The sequence below is a fragment of the Theobroma cacao genome, chromosome 4, assembly GCF_000208745.1.
Source record: "Theobroma cacao cultivar B97-61/B2 chromosome 4, Criollo_cocoa_genome_V2, whole genome shotgun sequence".
NCBI classification, from domain to species: Eukaryota; Viridiplantae; Streptophyta; class Magnoliopsida; order Malvales; family Malvaceae; genus Theobroma; species Theobroma cacao.
Window position 1 is genome coordinate 1,277,444 of NC_030853.1, and position 18,715 is coordinate 1,296,158.

General features: G+C 35.1%; 3 protein-coding genes across 4 annotated transcripts; all 3 read right to left on the minus strand.

Moving 5' to 3' along the window:
* Positions 593-2,833, minus strand: LOC18600864 (staphylococcal-like nuclease CAN2). Its single transcript, XM_007031574.2, has 9 exons — positions 2,509-2,833; positions 2,261-2,316; positions 2,009-2,123; positions 1,789-1,899; positions 1,512-1,699; positions 1,358-1,414; positions 1,126-1,285; positions 985-1,053; positions 593-901 (listed from the first exon to the last, which is right to left on the minus strand). The coding sequence occupies exons 1-9, from the start codon at positions 2,656-2,658 to the stop codon at positions 803-805; spliced, it is 1,005 nt and encodes a 334-aa protein (XP_007031636.2). The 5' UTR covers positions 2,659-2,833; the 3' UTR covers positions 593-802.
* Positions 7,294-11,019, minus strand: LOC18600866 (uridine kinase-like protein 5). The gene is made up of 15 exons (XM_007031576.2): positions 10,889-11,019; positions 10,706-10,797; positions 10,557-10,626; positions 10,350-10,465; positions 10,052-10,148; positions 9,859-9,938; positions 9,531-9,725; positions 9,363-9,446; positions 9,213-9,273; positions 8,914-8,974; positions 8,564-8,657; positions 8,394-8,466; positions 8,243-8,325; positions 7,740-8,177; positions 7,294-7,589 (listed from the first exon to the last, which is right to left on the minus strand). The coding sequence occupies exons 1-14, from the start codon at positions 10,998-11,000 to the stop codon at positions 8,034-8,036; spliced, it is 1,362 nt and encodes a 453-aa protein (XP_007031638.2). The 5' UTR covers positions 11,001-11,019; the 3' UTR covers positions 7,294-7,589; positions 7,740-8,033.
* Positions 11,361-15,080, minus strand: LOC18600867 (probable methyltransferase PMT9). Of its 2 annotated transcripts, none has more exons than XM_018120190.1 (8): positions 14,672-15,080; positions 14,273-14,437; positions 14,003-14,185; positions 13,199-13,793; positions 12,843-12,955; positions 12,492-12,712; positions 11,997-12,337; positions 11,361-11,799 (listed from the first exon to the last, which is right to left on the minus strand). In XM_018120190.1, the coding sequence occupies exons 1-7, from the start codon at positions 14,921-14,923 to the stop codon at positions 12,022-12,024; spliced, it is 1,845 nt and encodes a 614-aa protein (XP_017975679.1). In that variant the 5' UTR covers positions 14,924-15,080; the 3' UTR covers positions 11,361-11,799; positions 11,997-12,021. The 2 variants fall into 2 exon arrangements, with proteins under 2 accessions (XP_017975679.1, XP_017975680.1); XM_018120191.1 differs by having other exon boundaries at positions 11,365-11,880.

The following is an 18,715-nucleotide window of genomic DNA, read 5'->3' on the forward strand; positions in this document are numbered from 1 at the left end:
AAATGGCATGTCATTATGGGTGAATTAGTTCCTAAAGTTTATTAAGCACAAAATAGTAGTTCATTGTTGTTCCTGATACATGTCCAGAAGTGGTTTACCTCTTTTCTTTGGTTAACCATGAGAATAATGAATATAATTGCAGATGTTACTGTATTGAAAATATAGATGTCTTGTGTGTGGTTGATTCTGAGCTATTCTGTTCCTCCACCTTCTGCAGTGTGTTCTGGGTCATGTGTCCTCATTTCCAGGATTTCCTTGCCAACAGAGAGATGGTTTTTATTTCTTTCCACTCATTCTTTTTTTACTGCCATTTGTGACCTTTTCTATGTTTTTGTTAGCATTTTTTCTCTTCCAACTCTTGCTGTATTTGTTATTGAGATCATAGGTTGTGACAAGATTTTTCTTTAAAGAATTTTCATGCATGGGCATTTTTTGTTATTTGTTGTGGTATTTTTACAGAAAATCTTTGCAATCTATGTTGACTGGAAACTTACATGGAGCTGTGGTCATATGCATGCTTTGGTTGGCCAACATGAACATGCCTTTCAGTCCGTCACTGATGGTGTGTTATATGCTGCCAAATAGTTGTGTATGCCTCTGAATAACATTGTTTTCACAACTTTATTTCATTCCACTATCTTACATAAACAATGGAAGTATGAAGAGAGCAAAGACAGGAAAAAGGATGTACATATATCAAATGGTAATTGCACATGCAACCACACCCCAAAATAAGAATAATCCATAAATTCTGTTCATCCGTTCCACTCCCCAATATGTTTTGGTTCAATAAGGACAATGTTTATCTCCCTTCTCGTCTGTCCTTCCTCCACTCCCATGGCTTCTCAGGGTTTGATGATGCCCAGAGTCCGATTCGCTTTGCTCGAGCCTCCTTTTCCCACTATTATAACATAACTTATAAAGATCAGAATCAAGAGTTCTCAATTGACGGGTAAGAATGAACAAAAGTTGTTGTTTACTCACAGTTGCAAGTTCAATGCGCTGGTCATAGGCTGCATAATGCCATGCAAGTCCTTTCTTTAACATTATTTCCTATGATAGAGAGATTAGTAGATTAATTAGCTCATACTAGGTCAATCAAATGTATGCTATTAAATCGTCTACCTGCACAAAAATGCCGTTGCAGTACACATCTGCAACGCAGCGACCATAACGATCTTCCCCATAGACAAGCACTCTCAAACACTTGCCATTAACAAGCTTAACCAACTCCTGTTTGGCTTCTTTTCCATATGGCATTGAATTCTCAGGTGCATCGATACCCCTGTTTTCAATAACCATCACTTCATAAGTTTAGGATATAGAAGATTGAACTCCTACAAGTAGATAATGTTACCTTAGTCGAATTCGATACTTTCGAGCAAGAATCTCTTCATTTTGAATATTTATGACCCTGGTTATAGATGACTGTTAGAAACCATTGTCCACAATTGGTAGTACTTAAATACTTTTATGAACAGGATTTGATTAGGGGAAGTTAAATAGCTAACTGGTATCCTAATTCAATAATTTTCTGCCGAAGTTCGTCTGCCCTGGCATAATTTTTCTTAGCACGAGCTTTTGATCTACGGACAGCAGCCAGAAGAACATCTCTAGGTACGCTTGATGACTCCCTAGGATCAGCAGTGTTCACATACACATTTATACCATCCCCATCTGGCACCGTACTTCCATCTACCTGATTAAGTTAGAGAATGTTTCAGTTTCAAATCCACAATATAACTAAAAGACTTTTTATATAAATTTTGTTGATTAGATCATCCTTACTGGTAGTGTATGCATTTCAAACTCCACCCCTTCAGGCAATTTTGTTGGACCTTCAGAAAAAATTTCCACCGGGGTTGAAGGATAAGGAAGACCATAGAATTCCAGTAAACCCTTAATACATTAGAACACAGAGCATCCCTGCAATGCATTAATTCTTTTTCCTTCTATTCTAATAAAAATGGAACAAGAACAAAGTTTTGAGACTGTTGGCATTTTGTACCTCAACATCTGCCTTTTGATGTCTACTCAAGGTCTGAATAATAAGCCTAGCAACCTCTTCAGGCGTTTTGGGTGGAGGCTTTGCTTCTCTCCATGCCTGGAGTAGCTTTCCATACCTTAACGTTAATAATTTAGACAGATCATAAATTCAGAAAGTGGAAATGAACAGGATTATTGTTCATAATCAAATAAGAAATTCAAATTATTCCATCAACGGATACACTCTCTGAGACAGATTATTCATGCTAGTTACCACTTAGCCTGAGCCTTCCTCGATGATACAACATGCTGACTGAGACCTTCAGGAACCTGAAACCAGTTTACAATTTAATGAACTGATGACCAAATTTGACAAACAGATTTCACTGTTTAGCTAACAAAGTTTAGAAAGGAAATGTGGAAAAGACACGAATTAACCCATAACTACTAAATAAAATTACTGTGCGCACACAGAACAAGAAAAGAGGGCTGGATTGCTCCCGGAATGCTCATGAAATCTACCTGGGAGGTGATTTCAAAGTTGAAGAGATCATGGGCAAGAGCTGAAACCCCAGAAGCAGTTGTGGTATAAGGGGGTCCTAGAGAATCAGAATCTCCTGCGGTGGTGGGTTTGCAACATTTTCCGTATAGGAACCTAAGAGCATTTCCCATGTTGGTATCTTCTCAAATTCTCAACCTGAACTTTTGCACTAGCAGAGCTTTTGGGGACCGAGGAGACGAGAATGCTCGGAGAAAAGCACAGGAAGACTTCCCGTAGACTTATGTACTCTTTTATAGTCAAAGCATCCAATGAATTAAATGCAAATTCCTGATGGTACTGCTCACCTTTGCTCTTGACAATATTTTATTAGTATTCTTGTTCCTTGTCACCCTTAGGACCAATGATTCTTTTCTATTTTGGCACATAGGAGAGATAGAAGTAGGTGATAGAAGTAGGTAGAGATAGAGTAATTTAATTGACTGTGACAAGATTTTTGTTTAAAGAAATTTCATTCAAGGACATTTTCTTGTATTTGTTTTGGTATTTTATGGATTGCAGCAGAGTATAAAATGAATTCCTTTTCGTTTTTCTTAAAATGACCCTCAATGATTTGATTTCTGAGAAAATTTTTGCAATCTATGTTGACTGGAAAATTTACATGAAGCTCTGTTCCTGGACTCCTACCACATTATGACTGGCTGGCAAAAATATGCTGATTTGATTTATGAGGAAATCAAATCAGTCTGTTGACTGGAAAATTTACATGAAGCTCTGTTCCTGGACTCCTACCACATAAGACTGGCTAACAAAAATATGCCAGTGAATCGTACCCTGTTCCAATAGACATACAAACACAATGGACCATCCCATAATCTTTACACTACAACTAAATTGAAAATTGACAGACATTGCATGCACCCGAAGCCAGTAGCAAGCAGAAACAAAACCTGCAGGGCAGCCTGTTTCCTTTTCTTGCTTCGCCTTGCGCACATTCTCTACTTGTAGACAATCTGCAATTACCCACATTATAACAGCCACTTCCACAAAATATGACCCTGTCTCCTGCCAACCCTATCTCTTCCAACCAACTTACCCACCAATCCTTGCCATCCAGCATTCCAATGGTTAACCTATCATCCATGTTTCATCCAAATCTGGTTCGTTCCATCATAACAATATTCCATTTCATCTCCGCCATCACCCTATTCCATCCAAGAGCATCCACCTACTGAAAACACATAGCCAAAGTGAAGAGTTTGAATACTCTCTGGGAATGGTTTTATTGATTAGTATTCTGTGTTTATATACAAGTTACAACATCAATATAAAAGGAAAAACTATCTGTACAATGAAGTGTATTGTCTAAATAAAGGTAATGTCCTATAACTAGGCCTACGCTTAAGGAAATCAGATCACTAAGTATAGGCCTACGATTAAGGAAATATATCTCCTTGGCCATGGCATCACGCCAATGCTACATTTTGACTACCTGACAAAATGATTTCGACTCATCAGTGGTAGAGATGGTCGCTAAAAACATGCTGTGAGCTCTAGAAAATTTGGAGAAAGAGATATTGTGAGATACGGAATGTACTGTCGAGTTGGCTGAAGGAGGTGAAGAGTGCCAATCAGGAACAATGGGGGGCAAGGTATAATCATATACGGATAGCTGTTTCGATACTTGTCGCTGGCATTTGGTAGGAATAATAGTGTGCTTTTTTGTATGTGACGAAGAAATATTATTTTGCTGTATTACCATCCTTGGCTCAATCAGAAGGGAGGTAAGTGAATCGTCAATTTGGTTGACGTTGTTTCCAAAGGTGTTGACTCTTGGGGTTGCGTCGGTGATTTGTCTTCATATTTGGCTACCCTAACTTCTTGGACTTGTTCCAAATGAGTAGGCATCGGTGAATTATCTATTGGCTTTTGTTGTATGGTACTTCCAAGACTTGAGTATCCATGCGATTCATCAAATGGACTGGAAGAAGTGATTTGCGCATGCTAATTTGCATTCTTAGTAGTTGAGTCAGTTAACTTTCGTACTTGTTTTGTCAAATGGAAATATTTCTTCCCAAAATTGCACATCTCGCGATATATATATCTTTTTGCTTTCAAGATCATATACGCAATATCTTTTCTGTCTTGAAAGATAGCTAACAAAGATTCTCAATTTACTCCTAGAGGCAAACTTATCATGAGACTTGTTATTGACACATTCATAACAGAGGCACCCAAAGAATGTAAGATGGTCATATGAAGAGATTTGCCAAGCAATTTCTCGTATGGGGTCTAATTCTTTATGACTAAGAGTGGCATACAGTTGATCAGATGCACTGCAGTGAGTACACATTCACCCCAAAAGGTGATGGGAAGGTTGGCTTGAAATCAAAGTGCTTGTGCCACCTCTAAGAGATGACGATGCTTGCGTTCCACCGCATCATTTTGTTGAGATGTGTTTGTGTAGCTGGTTTATCTTTCTATGTTGTACTCAAAATAGTAATCCACCAAATCTTCATGTTTAAATTTCAAGCCATTATCTGTTTGCAATATCTTAATCTTTGCATTGAATTGTGTTTTAACCCATTGAAAAAAATAAAGCAAGAGATTTCTAGTTTTTGATTTATGCGTCATAAGAAAAATCCATGTTGTTTGGCTATAGTCATCAACAATAGTGAGGAAATAATGTGTTCTCGAAAAAGATGCAGTGCGATAGGAACCTTAAATATTACAATGAATTAAATCGAAAGCATGCAAACTTTTATTCTTGTGAAGAGGGAAAGGCAATCTAGTTTGTTTCACCTTACAACAAGCATCACAAAGAAAATTGTCCTTTTTAGTATAGGTGATAGATAAATTCAGAACTACTCGAAGACGATCCAAAGGAATGTGCTGTAATCGACGTTGCCACAGAATTACATTATCTTTGCCTTTAGCCAAAAGAGCCTTGCTTGCCCTCATTGGCTCCAAGAAGTATAATCCATTCTGCACTCTACCCATTCTAATCGGCTTCCTCGAGGGTACGTCTTGTATCACAAAAAAATCAAATCCAAAGATGAGAAGACAGTTCAAGTCATGAATTATTTTGCTCACAAATAACAAATTAAAACAAAAAGTCAAGCACACCCAGAACTTTATCCATAGTTAAATTATGCCTAAGATTCACTTGACCCACGGCATGCACTTAGCACAGTATCACCATTTGGGATTTGGACAGGTGAGATATTAGAATTTTCAACCATGTTGAACAAACTGTCAATTTGACGAGTGATATAATCTGTGACCCTAGTGTCAATTATTCACAAGTTGTCCTTTTTACTAGCAGAATTAACAGAAAAGTTTACATTGAAGGCATTTGAGGGCATGTTAACTGCTGGTCCAATATTAGAATTGGACTCAGTTGACTGTCAGCCCGAAAGGTCCATTAGCTGCTGATATTGGGCCTGTGTAAGCCTAGGCACCGATGAACAAGACACATGACTAGTGTCTGCTTCTCCCCCAACTGCAAATTCACTAGTTTGCTTCCCTACCACATTGTCGGAGTTCTTGCCCGATCACGCACTTGTTCTCCCTTGGGTTTCGGTTTTCGCTGCCAATCTGGTGGGTACCTAACTATCTCGTAGCTGGAATCACGAGGTATGGCCGGCTTTATCACAGTGAGTGCAACAGGAACAGTATCTTTTTTTTCCACGTTGCTCACACTGGTCATTGTGCCAATCACTTACCTTTTGTTCACTGCCACACTTAATGCCGCCGATTGCCTAGTTTCTCATCATCAGGCAACTCTTTCGGGCACCATAGATCACGATACAGCCACCACCAGTTGCTTTTCTTCTTGTGCTGCAATCACGTAAGCCCGTCCAACTGACGACAAGGGTTCCAAGCTAAGAATTTGTGAGTACACAGTTCTGTAGCTTTCATCCAATCCCATCAGAAAGTCAAATACCTTTTTTTCTCGCTCATCTCCTACATTTGTCTCGAGACACCACAAGTGCATTTTCCATAGATGCAAATTGATAAAGGTTGAAAGGTTTGTGCTTCATTCCATAAAGTTGTCAATTTTTCATAATAAATAGAGATTGAAACCTTCTCTTATTGTAAGATTGTAATTGCTTGCTTAAGTTTGTAGGCCCTAAGGGTAATGCCCTGAGTAAACTGTTCCTTGAGATTTGCCCATATGTCACTTGCATTTTCTGTATATACTGCTTCTCCCTTCAATTCTTTCGAAAAAGTATTAATTAGCTAAGATAATATTATTGCATTACACTGTACCCAGTTTTGAAATTCTGAAAAATTGATTTTCTACTTAGAAATTATTACATCCATGAACTCTTGAATTGGAGAGCATTCAAACAATTACGTCTCCAAATGAAGTAGTTATCTTCAGTTTCACTTAGAGAGGCTGTGTAGCAAGTTGTCCCCAGTTTCACTTAGGTATGAATACAGCAAACAGTACCTTGATTGATCAGATCTAGTGCTCCCTTCCCTTGGGGAGTTAGTTTTTTTATTTTTTTAAAAATATAATAATAATTTTTTAAATTAATAAAAAAAATATTTTAGTTTTTTCATAATCTTGTTTGCACTTTTAAGATAAAATATCTATTTCTAACATTAACGAACTTTCGTATAATTTCGATCAATATTTAAAAAGTAAAAATATTCTACCCCTTTTTATATGATAATTTTTAATCTTATTGGCATGCGTCATCTTACTAGTAGTATATGCATCTCAAATAGAACAGGTAATATTGTTCCGAGATCATGAAGACCCTGTGAACATTAGAATACAAAAGATTGTAGCAATGCATTAATACTTTTTTCTTCCATTCTAGTAAAAATAAAAGAAGCACAAAGTCTTGAGTACTTCAACAATATGAATAACAAGCCTAGCAAGCTCTTCAGTTGCGGTTTTGCTTCTCAATTGTAATAGCTTTCTATACCTTATTGTTGAAAATTTAGACAGACCAATGGTCTAAATCAACCGGATTATTGTTGGTAATCAAATATGAAAATTCAGTCAATTATTATGGAGTTTTAACTTGGACAGATTATCCACGATCTGCTACTTAGCATTGAGCTTGAGTCATTCATGATCTTGAAGCACCTGAAACCAGTTTACAATTTAATAAACTGATTAGGAAATCAAATAATCAAATTTTACGTAATCTATAACAATTAAAAAGATTAATGCAAGCAAACAGAATCAATCAGAACAAGAGATTTGGATTGCTCCAAGAATACTCATGAAATCTACCTGCGATCATTTCAAAGTTGAAGAGATCAGCTAAAACCAGAGGCGGACCGACATAGAGTGTAGTGGTGTCAGATGACACCATTGAAGTGCCAAAAATCTCGACTAATTATACTACTTATGCTAGAGGTTTATGTATTGGCAGAATTGGGCTGATTTGAAACAAACTAGCTAGACGAAGTCAGTAGCTTAAGTTTCTTCTAAGGTGGTAGCATCGATCTAGCTGATAGGCTTAAGCTTGGAAGCAAATTCATTAATCTGATCTAGCAGATAGGCTAAGGCTTAGAAGCGAAATCATCAATCTGTGCCAAAGTAGCGATCCCCGAATTCTCCCATCCCTGGAATCACTCCGAAGTTCCTATCTAGTGATGAATCAATCTCTGATGTCACAATTTTTAGCTTTGGGAATTTCCTACAGACTGTATGAATTCCTTCAGGTGCCTGCAACTATCAAAGTATCAGAATTTGGGAATAGATGAGAAGTAGCAAGTATCAGAATGACTTACTGCTATAAGGTTTAGAAAGATGATGTTGGTTTCTCGAACGCCTTTACTAAGAAGCAGAGATATAGCCTTCACCGCAGAGTTTCCTAACCATGCATAGATTTGAGAAAAGTCATAGAATTTGATGAGCAATGGTAAGTTTATGTTCTCAAACCTGAAGCCAGAACAGGGTCTAGCAATAAAACATGGCGGCTCGAGATGTCTGCGGGAAGCTTCTCATAAATTAACTGCAGCAATGTAATAGCTAAATTGAGAAAATTGTGCGGCGCATGTGCCTGTATGAGAGGAAGAAAGACTCGTTGAACACAGTGTTTTTCAACCCACCTGCCGCCCATTATTTCCGTCTCCATGGATGAGAATTTTGCCAATTTTGATTCCCTTACAGCAGGCTCTCAGTGCATTCTCCATGCTTTCTCCACTGGTATCAGGAAACTAGAGTTATTATCATTCATCAACAACTTCTGTAAAGGTACAAATAACAACAGCAAGAACAACTGGTAAATGACCTACTACAGATCCAAGCAGACCAATATATGGTGAGGATTTGCTCAGTATGCAGCTGACGTGCTCAACTGGTAAGAGCACGGTTTGGAAGTATTGTGAACAACCATGTTTGAAATTTAAAAAAAAAAAAAAACAAACAAAACCATATCAACAACTTGATTGTCGCCCACCTTCTGATTACAGAGACGCCACATAACCTTTTACAGAACACAACTCCAGGATACACAGAACCTGCAAAGCAATCAAAGAAGAGAACTAAGCTGAACTACGTAATCTAGAGGATGAGAGAGACCTGGTATGCAGGGTGCACGGTTATAAGTGTCAAGCATATGGCATGAAACTAAAAGAAAATAGCATGAATGTGAGTCCTGTCAGAGAGACAGACAGAACTATAAATGCTGAAGAAATAAACATTAATGTGTGACCTCTTATCTGAAAAAACATGAGAAGACATGATACTAGCAGTTACCTGTGGGTGTAATGATCTGTTTCTCTGTGAAAGGAAGGTGCCCTAGACCATGCTCCACAACCTGAAACATGGATTTCAGACCAAATGATTCCACATCATGCTGATAACTTTGACAAACAATATTCCTGTAATTCATGCCAGGTTCTTTACCAAGCGAATCAATCGATCTGCATAGAAGACAAAGTCATGCTTTGTCGTTTTGACATCACGGACAAGGGTGTGCATTCCCCGAATCTGAACTCAATACCAAAATGTTATCCAAGCCATCATAGACCTTAGAAGAATAGAGAACTGAAAGAAGTAAACGGGCCATGCTACCTGAAATGTCGAAAATATAACAAAAATATTTGGATATATCTTGCACAGATCATGCTGGCCGAGCTTGGTCCGGATATGCTGTACTATCAAATCAATTGCAACATCATTATCTCCTCCCCTGGGGATGATAACATCTGCAAACTTTTTCGATGGGAGAATGAATTCTTCAAAACTTGGCTTTACGAATCTAGAATACTGCAAAGTTACAGAAGATTGGTAAGAAATTCCTAAACAACTAATTGCATGTCAATGTAGCAATCAATGAGATTAACCAGTACAGGAACTACTGCTAGAAACAGGGGAACAATCAAAAATGACAAAGACTAACTTGATCAAGCACATTCTGAATATTCCTCCCTCTTTCAACTGTATCCCGTTGAATTCTTCTTGAAAGCCGCACATCAGAATCTGCTCTGGCAAAACTTAGCTATGAATTACTAAATGAATACTGTATGTAATGTGTGTCATCAATTTTAATGGCATTCATAAACCTACAAAATTAATAGGAAAATTTTCTAAACCTGTATCAACAAAGATCTTCATGTTCATAAGATTGCGAACTTTAGAATCATGCAGAACGAGAATTCCTTCTAAAATGATAACATCCGAGGGATTAACCTACATTAAATCAAAACCAAACAACCATAATACTTCAAATTTGTCAAATTAAGAGTATTCTGCGTAGATACATCTAATAAACATTTCTCTACGTATTGTAAATTGGTTTTAAGTTGATACTCGTCCTCAAACTAACATAGTATCAGAGCAATCAATCTTCCAGAAATACATTAAAAAGTTGGTAAATTTCTTAAATTATACCAGACGCGACGGTTCAATGCTTCGATGGCCCTTGAAATCATAGCTAGGAATGCGAACTGGTTGTCCCTTCTGTAGTTTCTCCATACAGGATACCAAAAGCTCAGTATTGAAAGCATCTGCAAAAGAAAACCAATTAAAATACATAAAAAAATTAATTTATAAAAAATAAAACAATTAAATTGGAGAATTTTGCTTTAGAGGCTTTACCGGGATGATCAAAATTGTATTCATGAGCTTTCTTTAATTGTTCTTCGTTGAGTGAGCGATAAAACGAATCCTTCGAAATTTGAAAAAAAAACACCAAATTTATTAATAAAAATAAAATTATAAAGAGAGAGAGAAATTAAAAGATTTACTTGATTAACGAGAACAACGCGTTGATCGTGAAGTTGTGAGATGATCATGTTGCAAACTGTCGTCTTGCCTGACGCAGTTCCTCCTGCAACTCCTGGATAAATTTCTTTTTTCAATTTCTCAAGAAAAATTCAAGAAATAATAATAAAATTTAGAAAAAAAGGAAAATCGAAAAGAGATGGAACCTATGACGAATGGTTGCTTGTGACAGAGACGAGGAGAATCAGAGCCATTGGATTGGACTGAAAGGTGATCTTTGATTCCGTTACTTATCACACCGATCGTTTCAGAATCCATTATCAATAAAAAACAAATGAAAAATTAAATATTGAATTATATGAAAATGAAAAAAAAATTGATTTTTGAAGCTTTCTCTGTAATTTTCTGGTTCCTCTTTTGTGCCGTTCGTGAGAAAGAAGAGAGCGAATTACGCGGGAGAAGCCTTACGTGGCGTTTTTGTTTAGTTTGATTGCCCCTTCCAACTTTAGACTAAACATAAAAAGTTTTGCCTAAAATAGAAAGGCAAATCAATCTATTTTAAAATAACGATGCTGGATTTAATTAATAATTAATTACCCAAATGAATGCTGGATTGAAAATTATATAATTTAGGTCAAAAAATTGTTAGATCAATACCACTTAGACTACAAGGTTTCAAAAATACTTGCTAAGGGATTCAGATAAGTCTTTATTCACAAAAGAAGCGAACCTTGGGTTTCTGGTGAATCAATGGAGCCCTTAAACAAGATATATTTCTAACAGGTTTTGGAAGAAAAAAACTGTTTACAAATACATCTGAAATCAAGAACATTACACAAAAGTGATATTGGTTTTAGGAATTTAACAATTACATCCCATTTAGTGCAAAAAATCCCCTTCAAATGTACCTAAGCTTTGCTCTTCTGTTCTTTAGGGATTGTGGCTCTGTATGCAGCAACCAGCAGGCAGTATATCTATATAGTTGCACGTTATACAAGATGACAATTCCTCTTGAGCTTCGGTCCTGTTATCCCTCCCGAAGGATAATAAAAATCTTCATCTCCAATGGCAATTAAACTTCCGCTTCCATCAGTGGCTATGACTTTCCAGAGTGCAACTAAAATTTTTGAAAGCAAAAGAGCGAGAACAAAGCCGATTTAGACAATAACCAAAGCTTCAGTTCAATATGATGTCTATCCTATAAAAGTATCATTAAAAATCAGTATATATTACTTGCAAGACAATCAGAAAATGCAGAGATTTAACTATGTAGACTAATACAAATCAAGGAAAGATATTAGGTTAAGTAAATACCTGACAGAAAAAAAAAAAAGTACATTCACATTGTCATAAACCCATCACTCCACAACTTCTTTCTGGCAATTAACACCCTTTCTTCACCAGCAGAGAGAGCATCAGTTCTTGGTTCAACTTCTGATAACCAGCCATCCCACCGCAAGGCAGTGATAAATTTCTGGATATGATTTATCATTGAGTGTTTATCTCTTATAATAACAAATCCATCTGGTCGAAGTATTCTATCCATTTCAATCAGGAGGTCCTCTGCACTACAACCACGCTCCTCGATCTCAGAAAACACTGCCCAGGCATGAAGAAGATCGTATGTTCGTGGGTATGTGGAAAAAGCTTCACACCTACAAAAACAAAGGTGTAAAAGATGAATACACATATCCGAGTAATGATATATGATATAAAGAGCCAAAAATCAGACATGCAATTTTTTCCATAACTAAAGGAAAGGAGGAAAATGGAGTCAAGGATGTATATATATTTAAAATAAATGCATACCAATCATGAACAGTTCCTATCAAGCCTCGGTCATAAATAATTTTCAATCTCGCAGACATTTTGACAGGAGCAACATTCATTACCCAGACATCTTTATCTTTAAGGGCAGCAGCAAAACCCCCAAGGTTTGAGTTCATATCCATGACATTTCTGAAGGAATTCTTCTGTATAACAGATCTCATCTGCTTCCAATACTCAATCACTCTAAAATGCCATATTTTCTGGATCATAAGAATTTGTCAGTCACCAAAAGGCTAAGGCTATATACAGGAAAGTAATAGTCAAATCAAGATGAAGAAAGCTGGATATAACTACACCACTTGAAATTCTTATGTGATCTCAGAAACTTACAGTGTCTTCATGGAATTCCTCAGGACTAACACCAATTTCTTCAAGGCGAGGTGGTGCTGTAGTAAGCCTCTGTGGCCAAGGAAGTAGTCCACTCCATCTTTCTTTATGCATCTCTGCATTATCATGCAAGAATTGAATTAACACTTGGGAAGAGTCCTGATCCTAGTTTCAAATTTTACAGACAGTAGATCACTATCATCATGTTGTTGGGGGAAAATTTCTCAATAACACAACATGGGATAATTTATGCAGGCAAACAACATGAAATTTCTAACAACCGGTTAAATAGATTGTAGAACAAGAAAGCAACCCACAACTTTCAATCCCATCTATATCCACATGGTAGTTCTACTTACTTGCTGAGTATGGAGTGATGCATGCCTTCATAGACACATTCCAACTTGCATCTGGGTCATCGCCAGAACTGCACAAAGGAGGCCGAGTCCCAGGATCTCTCTTCAAGTAACAACTATTGCTCAGAGGCTTCGCCCATATAACAGTTTGGCCTCTCTTCACAGCAACTTTCCAGCACATTCTTTTCAAAAGGTTGTACATTGCATTCCAGATCTTTCTGTTTTCTGGATCTTGTTCATAGGCTTCAGGAGAAGAATATGCAAAGTACCCTCCTGGTCTCAGTAATCTGTCAAGTTCCAACAGGAGAATCCCATCTCTCTGAAGCCAGTCAATTCGGCATCGTGAACAATGAGCTAGCTCAAATGATCTACTTGGATAAGGAAGCCTTTTTGTTCCCAACACACCAAGGGTTGATGGGATACCCCTCTCTAGTGCAAATTGTATTTGATTCTCATGTACATCATTAGGTGCAAGGGACATAGCTATAATATCAAGGGGTAGGAGATAGGCTCCAAAACTTGCAACTCCACATCCCACATCAAGAACATTTCTAATACTTCCACCATTGTGCAGTTTATCCCCAGGAAATTTTAGCATCTACAGAAAATAAAATGATTCCACATCAGCTCCAAAAAGATCACATCTCTTTTATGAAGGAAAAGTTGCAATTATTGGCCTGGTCGAGGAGAAATAGTTCATTTTCCCAAAAACAAAACGATCAGATTCTACCAAATGCATAACATTATTTCCGTTCTTGCCTATTGGCAAACAACCAAAGGATCATTCACCCTATTACTAAGATATACCTGAGCAAGACCAGTGATGTACTTATCAGCACCATCATGAAAATGGGTTCCACCACCAGGAAATTTTATTTTCTCCCCATCAACAACCATCCAGTGCTGGTCAGATTTCTCCTCTGCAAGATGCGTATGGGGTATATTTGCTTTCCACACTTCATCTCTACTTGCAGGCCATCTTATAGGGATCTGAAATTCTAAAAGCAATTTCATTGGTATCAAAAGTAACTGAAACTGTAAAAACTCTTAGCTTAAGCAAAAAGAACAATTACCAACCTTGTAACCTCTTGGTGGGGGGATTAAGCAATTGTAACGACGCTCAGGTGGTGGACAATGCCGTTCATAGTGTTCCATTACTGTCAAATTAGGCTTTAATTTCAACTGGTATATAAGGTTCCTATCTAAGCAGGGTATCAACTCTGAATATTTTATGTCACATATCTGTAAACTCATAAAACACCATCATTTAGCTAAATTAGTAAACAAAATCCAGAAGAAACTTAATTTCATTTGACAATCAAAAATTAAAAAATTATATATAAACACAAAATCAACAAAACCCACGTTAAAAACAAAAGAAAATAGCAGTCTTTAGTGAAATATAGAGCTGAAAAGCAAACATATAGAAAAAATTCCCAAAATGGAAAATTCAACTAACATAAATGCTGTACTTACAGGGATGCTTTTAGGAACTTCCGGGTAGTGCCCTTGCTCGTCAAGCAAATCATCCAAATCCCGGTTCCTTGAAAACCCGCCAAAAACCGGGTCCGATCCATCCAACCGAGAACCAGTATTATTGGATCTCCTCGACCCTGGAGCAAATGAAGATCCATAGTACAAACAAAGTAACCCGAGAACCCCGATTAACCCAATTAAAAGATAAGTTAATAGCTTTGTAGTGTGAATTTGCTCGTTCTTTTGCTTCATTTTAGGACCCGGAAATCCCAAATTCTCCCGACTCACTTTAAACCCTTTTTTTTTTTCCCTTTTTTTAGGGTTAAAATGAGAGTGAGCTTACAAGAAGCTCTCCCCAGATTTAGCTGGGCTGATTTTCGCGGGATTGAGTTGAAGAGAGGGTGAAAAAGGACAGGATCCGGTTATTTTTCTTTCGGTTCTTGCGAATGATCAGCTGCGGTTGAGTTGATTCGTTGAAAAATTTTAAACCAATAATATGTTTACATGTGGCATCCAGTGGATAGGTCAGGCTTTGACGTTTGAGTGGTATCGGACTGAGGAGGGGCAGGAAGGTCTTTATATGACAGAGTTTAATTAAAATGTAACGCCTTGGGGAAGAGAGTGAAGAATACGGTCAAATTGGAACGATTTGTGGCATTCACGAAGAGGGTAAGAAAGTGGAAAGTTTGGCTGAGGTTTAGGTGGAAAATAGAACAGGACAAGATCCTTAGATCAGCTTTTGCTTGTGAAGTGGGTTAATTTTGATTCTACCCATTGGATTTTTCTAATTTAAATTTATTGTTAATTATTAATTAATTTTTAGTAGAAAATTGTTTAATTTTTTTTCTTCACGGCTTTACACCAAGTTCACTTGTAACCCGTGTGATTAATATAGTAAAATATTTTTAAAATATTTAAAAACCCACTTTTAACAATAAAAAACATATTAATTATTATTTAATTGTGTACCTAAATTTAGGGACATACAAAAGTTGGTTAAAATCAATTTAATTGAATTAATATTTAAAATTCAATTAATTCAATTTGATTAATTTGGTTAAAGAAGTCTATTTGATTCAGTTAAAAAAATTTTAAGTTAGCTAATCGAATTAATCGACTTTAAATGAGTAAAAAATTAAATTACATTATTTACTATGTAATATTTGTTTGTTGGTTTATTTATTATATAATTAAATATAAAAACAAATGAGTTTGAATACATTCAAGCTTATGACTATAAAAAAATATTAGTTAAATAAATTAAAATCGAATTAACTGAATTAAGTCGGTTAATTAATTAATGTAAAAAAGTTGGTTGATTTAATTAAAATATACAAAGAAATCGATTAAGTTGAGTAATAATATTTTTTGATCAATTTAACTAACTTAACGAATTGTTCACCTCTATTTAAACTAATATTAAATCTATACGATAGAATATTTAACATTTGCAAATTAAGTTGATGATACTTCTTTTTTTTTTAATGTGAAATTGCTTTGGGTTCCAAAGAGTCCTTTACTTGATAATTATTATTGCAATGGTGACTAAGAAGATTTCTCAAGTAAAGAGAGAATAAAATTTGTGGAGTATTTCAATTTTGAATATGCAAGCTTGTCTTTTATTCAACTATGGTGTAGTGAGTAGATGTGAGAATCTTCCATGTTAAGATTGTTTTATTTTCATCTTCACTTATATATCTGCCATTGTACTTACTTATTGTCCTATCAAAAGATATCTCATTTATTACTATTCACTTGATTTTTTTTAATATTTTAAAATATATATTATTTTAAATATTTAATTATAAAAATATCACATGATCGTATTATAATATAATATCATTATCTAATATAACATAATATGATTGGTGATATTTTAATTAATAATAAATAATCAATCCTTAGTCATGAGAGTATATTTGTTCTAAGCTTGATTAAATGTAATAAAAAATAAATAATTATTAAAATTTTCTTGAATTATTCAAAAAAAAATATAGATATTATGATAAAAATATGTCAACTATCTGAATAGAGAATTGAAATGCTGACTTTATGTACAATGAGAGCTTGGTTAAGGTGGGGAATGAAAATCCCAAAATCTGGTCCTTAACTTAGGAAGGGATTTACTTAGGAAGGGATTTATTTTATTTAATTTATTCATGTATATCCGAATAAGCCAGTAGTCCAATGATCGACCAAGGGGTTTAGTAGAACTCTCATATTTCAAAAGTTTTAAATTTTTATAATATATTTTATTTTTTTAAATATTAAAATTTTAATATGATTATTTTATAAATATTATCTTTATTCTTAAACACGTAATCTGGATTATGTCACTGTCAATAGTTATGGATTTTCGCCTAACTTGTGGGGCTTTTATTATAATAATAAAAGTTGTATATTTTAAAAGAAAAAAAAAAGGACAGCAACTGGTAATGTAATTTAATAGAATCAAGTGGTCACGAGTGGAAGACATGACATTTGCATTTAAAAGGCTAGGCAAAGGTCGGTGTGGCCCTCAGGCACTGCACTCTAGCTGTGTCCGGGGGGGAGCACCGCACCGTCTCTCACCGCCGTTCACATTTGTTTTTTTCCATTCCAGCACGTGATAGCAACTGTCCATGGTTGGCAGTGTTACAGAGATAGAAACGTTGAAAAATACTCATCCAACATGAAAATGACGAACGAAAGAAAAGAAACGTGTCAGAAATATTGCCGAAAGCCCTATCCAAATTCTCTTCCGAATTGGGATACCATCAACCAATTCAAACCACAGCCTGCCTTCTTGGTCCTCCTTTCCATGGTTGCCTTAGTATAATTATAAATTACGACCTATGTTATTAATTAAAAAAATATACTTAATAAGTAATAAAAGATTCATATTTATATACTTATGATGCACTTTATCTGATTCGTAACATTTTATTTTACTCAATTCCTGTAAAGTAGATAAACTCTTACACTAGTTTAGATTTATTTTGACTTTTATATCTTTTATAAAGGTTTTATATTAGTGAAAATCTAAATTTGCTTTAATATCAAATATCATGAATCGAAACTTAAATTCAATCTTGCGTGATTTTAAATTGTGAAAATAAAATTTAAATAAACTTATAAATCACGAACTTACATTCTAAATTCAAAATATATACTGATAAATGGTGGAATATCTATATTTATATATTTTAGACTTATCTCATTTTTTATTATTGTGAGATTCATGATATTGGTCATGTAGTATATTCAAAGAAAATATCACGTAATAAGTAATAAATGTGTTGGCATGTACACGAGTTAATTTGAAAAACCACATGAGTTGGATGTTAGTTTTTAACAAGTAATTAATTTAAATATTAAATTTTATAATCCATGATATTAATAAAATGATTTTTTAAAATGAAATGATTATATCAATTTTGTTTTTAAAAAAGTTAAGTGATAAAATGGATTCTTTCCTTTTAAAAAAAATATTTTTCAAATTTGATGCAATGATTGATATTAAAGATTTAATAATAATAATAATAATTTCAAGGCGTTGAATAAAGTTTTTGTTTGAAATAGTCTTCACATTAGCATTTGACATGGCTTTATATATTTTATTATTTGGATGTTTACCAGGAAGTTTTTTAGTGGTTAGATGTTGCACATGTGTACTTAGCTTTGCAAAGACCGAATAAGGGGAGAAAAATATATATTTTTAAAATAATTCTTCATCAACAAGGAATTTTAATTAATTTTTTAAAATTATTACACAGGTTTGATTAAATTCTAAGCATTTATAAAATCCATAATTTTATTTGAAAGACTTGAAATATTCAGCTTTGGTTGCAATATTTTGGTATTAAAAATGGATTTGATGTCTGTAGAAAAGTCATAAAGAACCCAGGGATTGCTTCTTTTCAACAAATTCTTTCAAAAGTATGAGGCAAAATCTTAATCTGAAAAAAGTCAAAGTAGGGAACAGAGAATGAAATTAAACCCAACAAATATTCTCATAAAACTTTTGAAAGCTCCAATGTTCCAAGAAATTTTCATAATTTGTCA

Coding starts and splice junctions, on each gene's coding strand:
- LOC18600864 (XM_007031574.2), bottom strand. CDS start 2,658: ATGGGAAATGCTCTTAGGTTCCTATACGGAAAATGTTGCAAACCCACC. Junction 2,317..2,508: donor ACTTTGAAATCACCTCCCAG/GTAGATTTCATG, acceptor AACTGGTTTCAG/GTTCCTGAAGGTCTCAGTCA. Junction 1,900..2,008: donor ATCAAAAGGCAGATGTTGAG/GTACAAAATGCC, acceptor TAATGTATTAAG/GGTTTACTGGAATTCTATGG.
- LOC18600866 (XM_007031576.2), bottom strand. CDS start 11,000: ATGGATTCTGAAACGATCGGTGTGATAAGTAACGGAATCAAAGATCAC. Junction 9,939..10,051: donor GAAGATCTTTGTTGATACAG/GTTTAGAAAATT, acceptor TTGCCAGAGCAG/ATTCTGATGTGCGGCTTTCA. Junction 8,178..8,242: donor TCTTTCTAAACCTTATAGCA/GTAAGTCATTCT, acceptor TGATAGTTGCAG/GCACCTGAAGGAATTCATAC.
- LOC18600867 (XM_018120190.1), bottom strand. CDS start 14,923: ATGAAGCAAAAGAACGAGCAAATTCACACTACAAAGCTATTAACTTAT. Junction 14,438..14,671: donor AAGTTCCTAAAAGCATCCCT/GTAAGTACAGCA, acceptor ATGAGTTTACAG/ATATGTGACATAAAATATTC. Junction 14,186..14,272: donor CCCCACCAAGAGGTTACAAG/GTTGGTAATTGT, acceptor TTAGAATTTCAG/ATCCCTATAAGATGGCCTGC.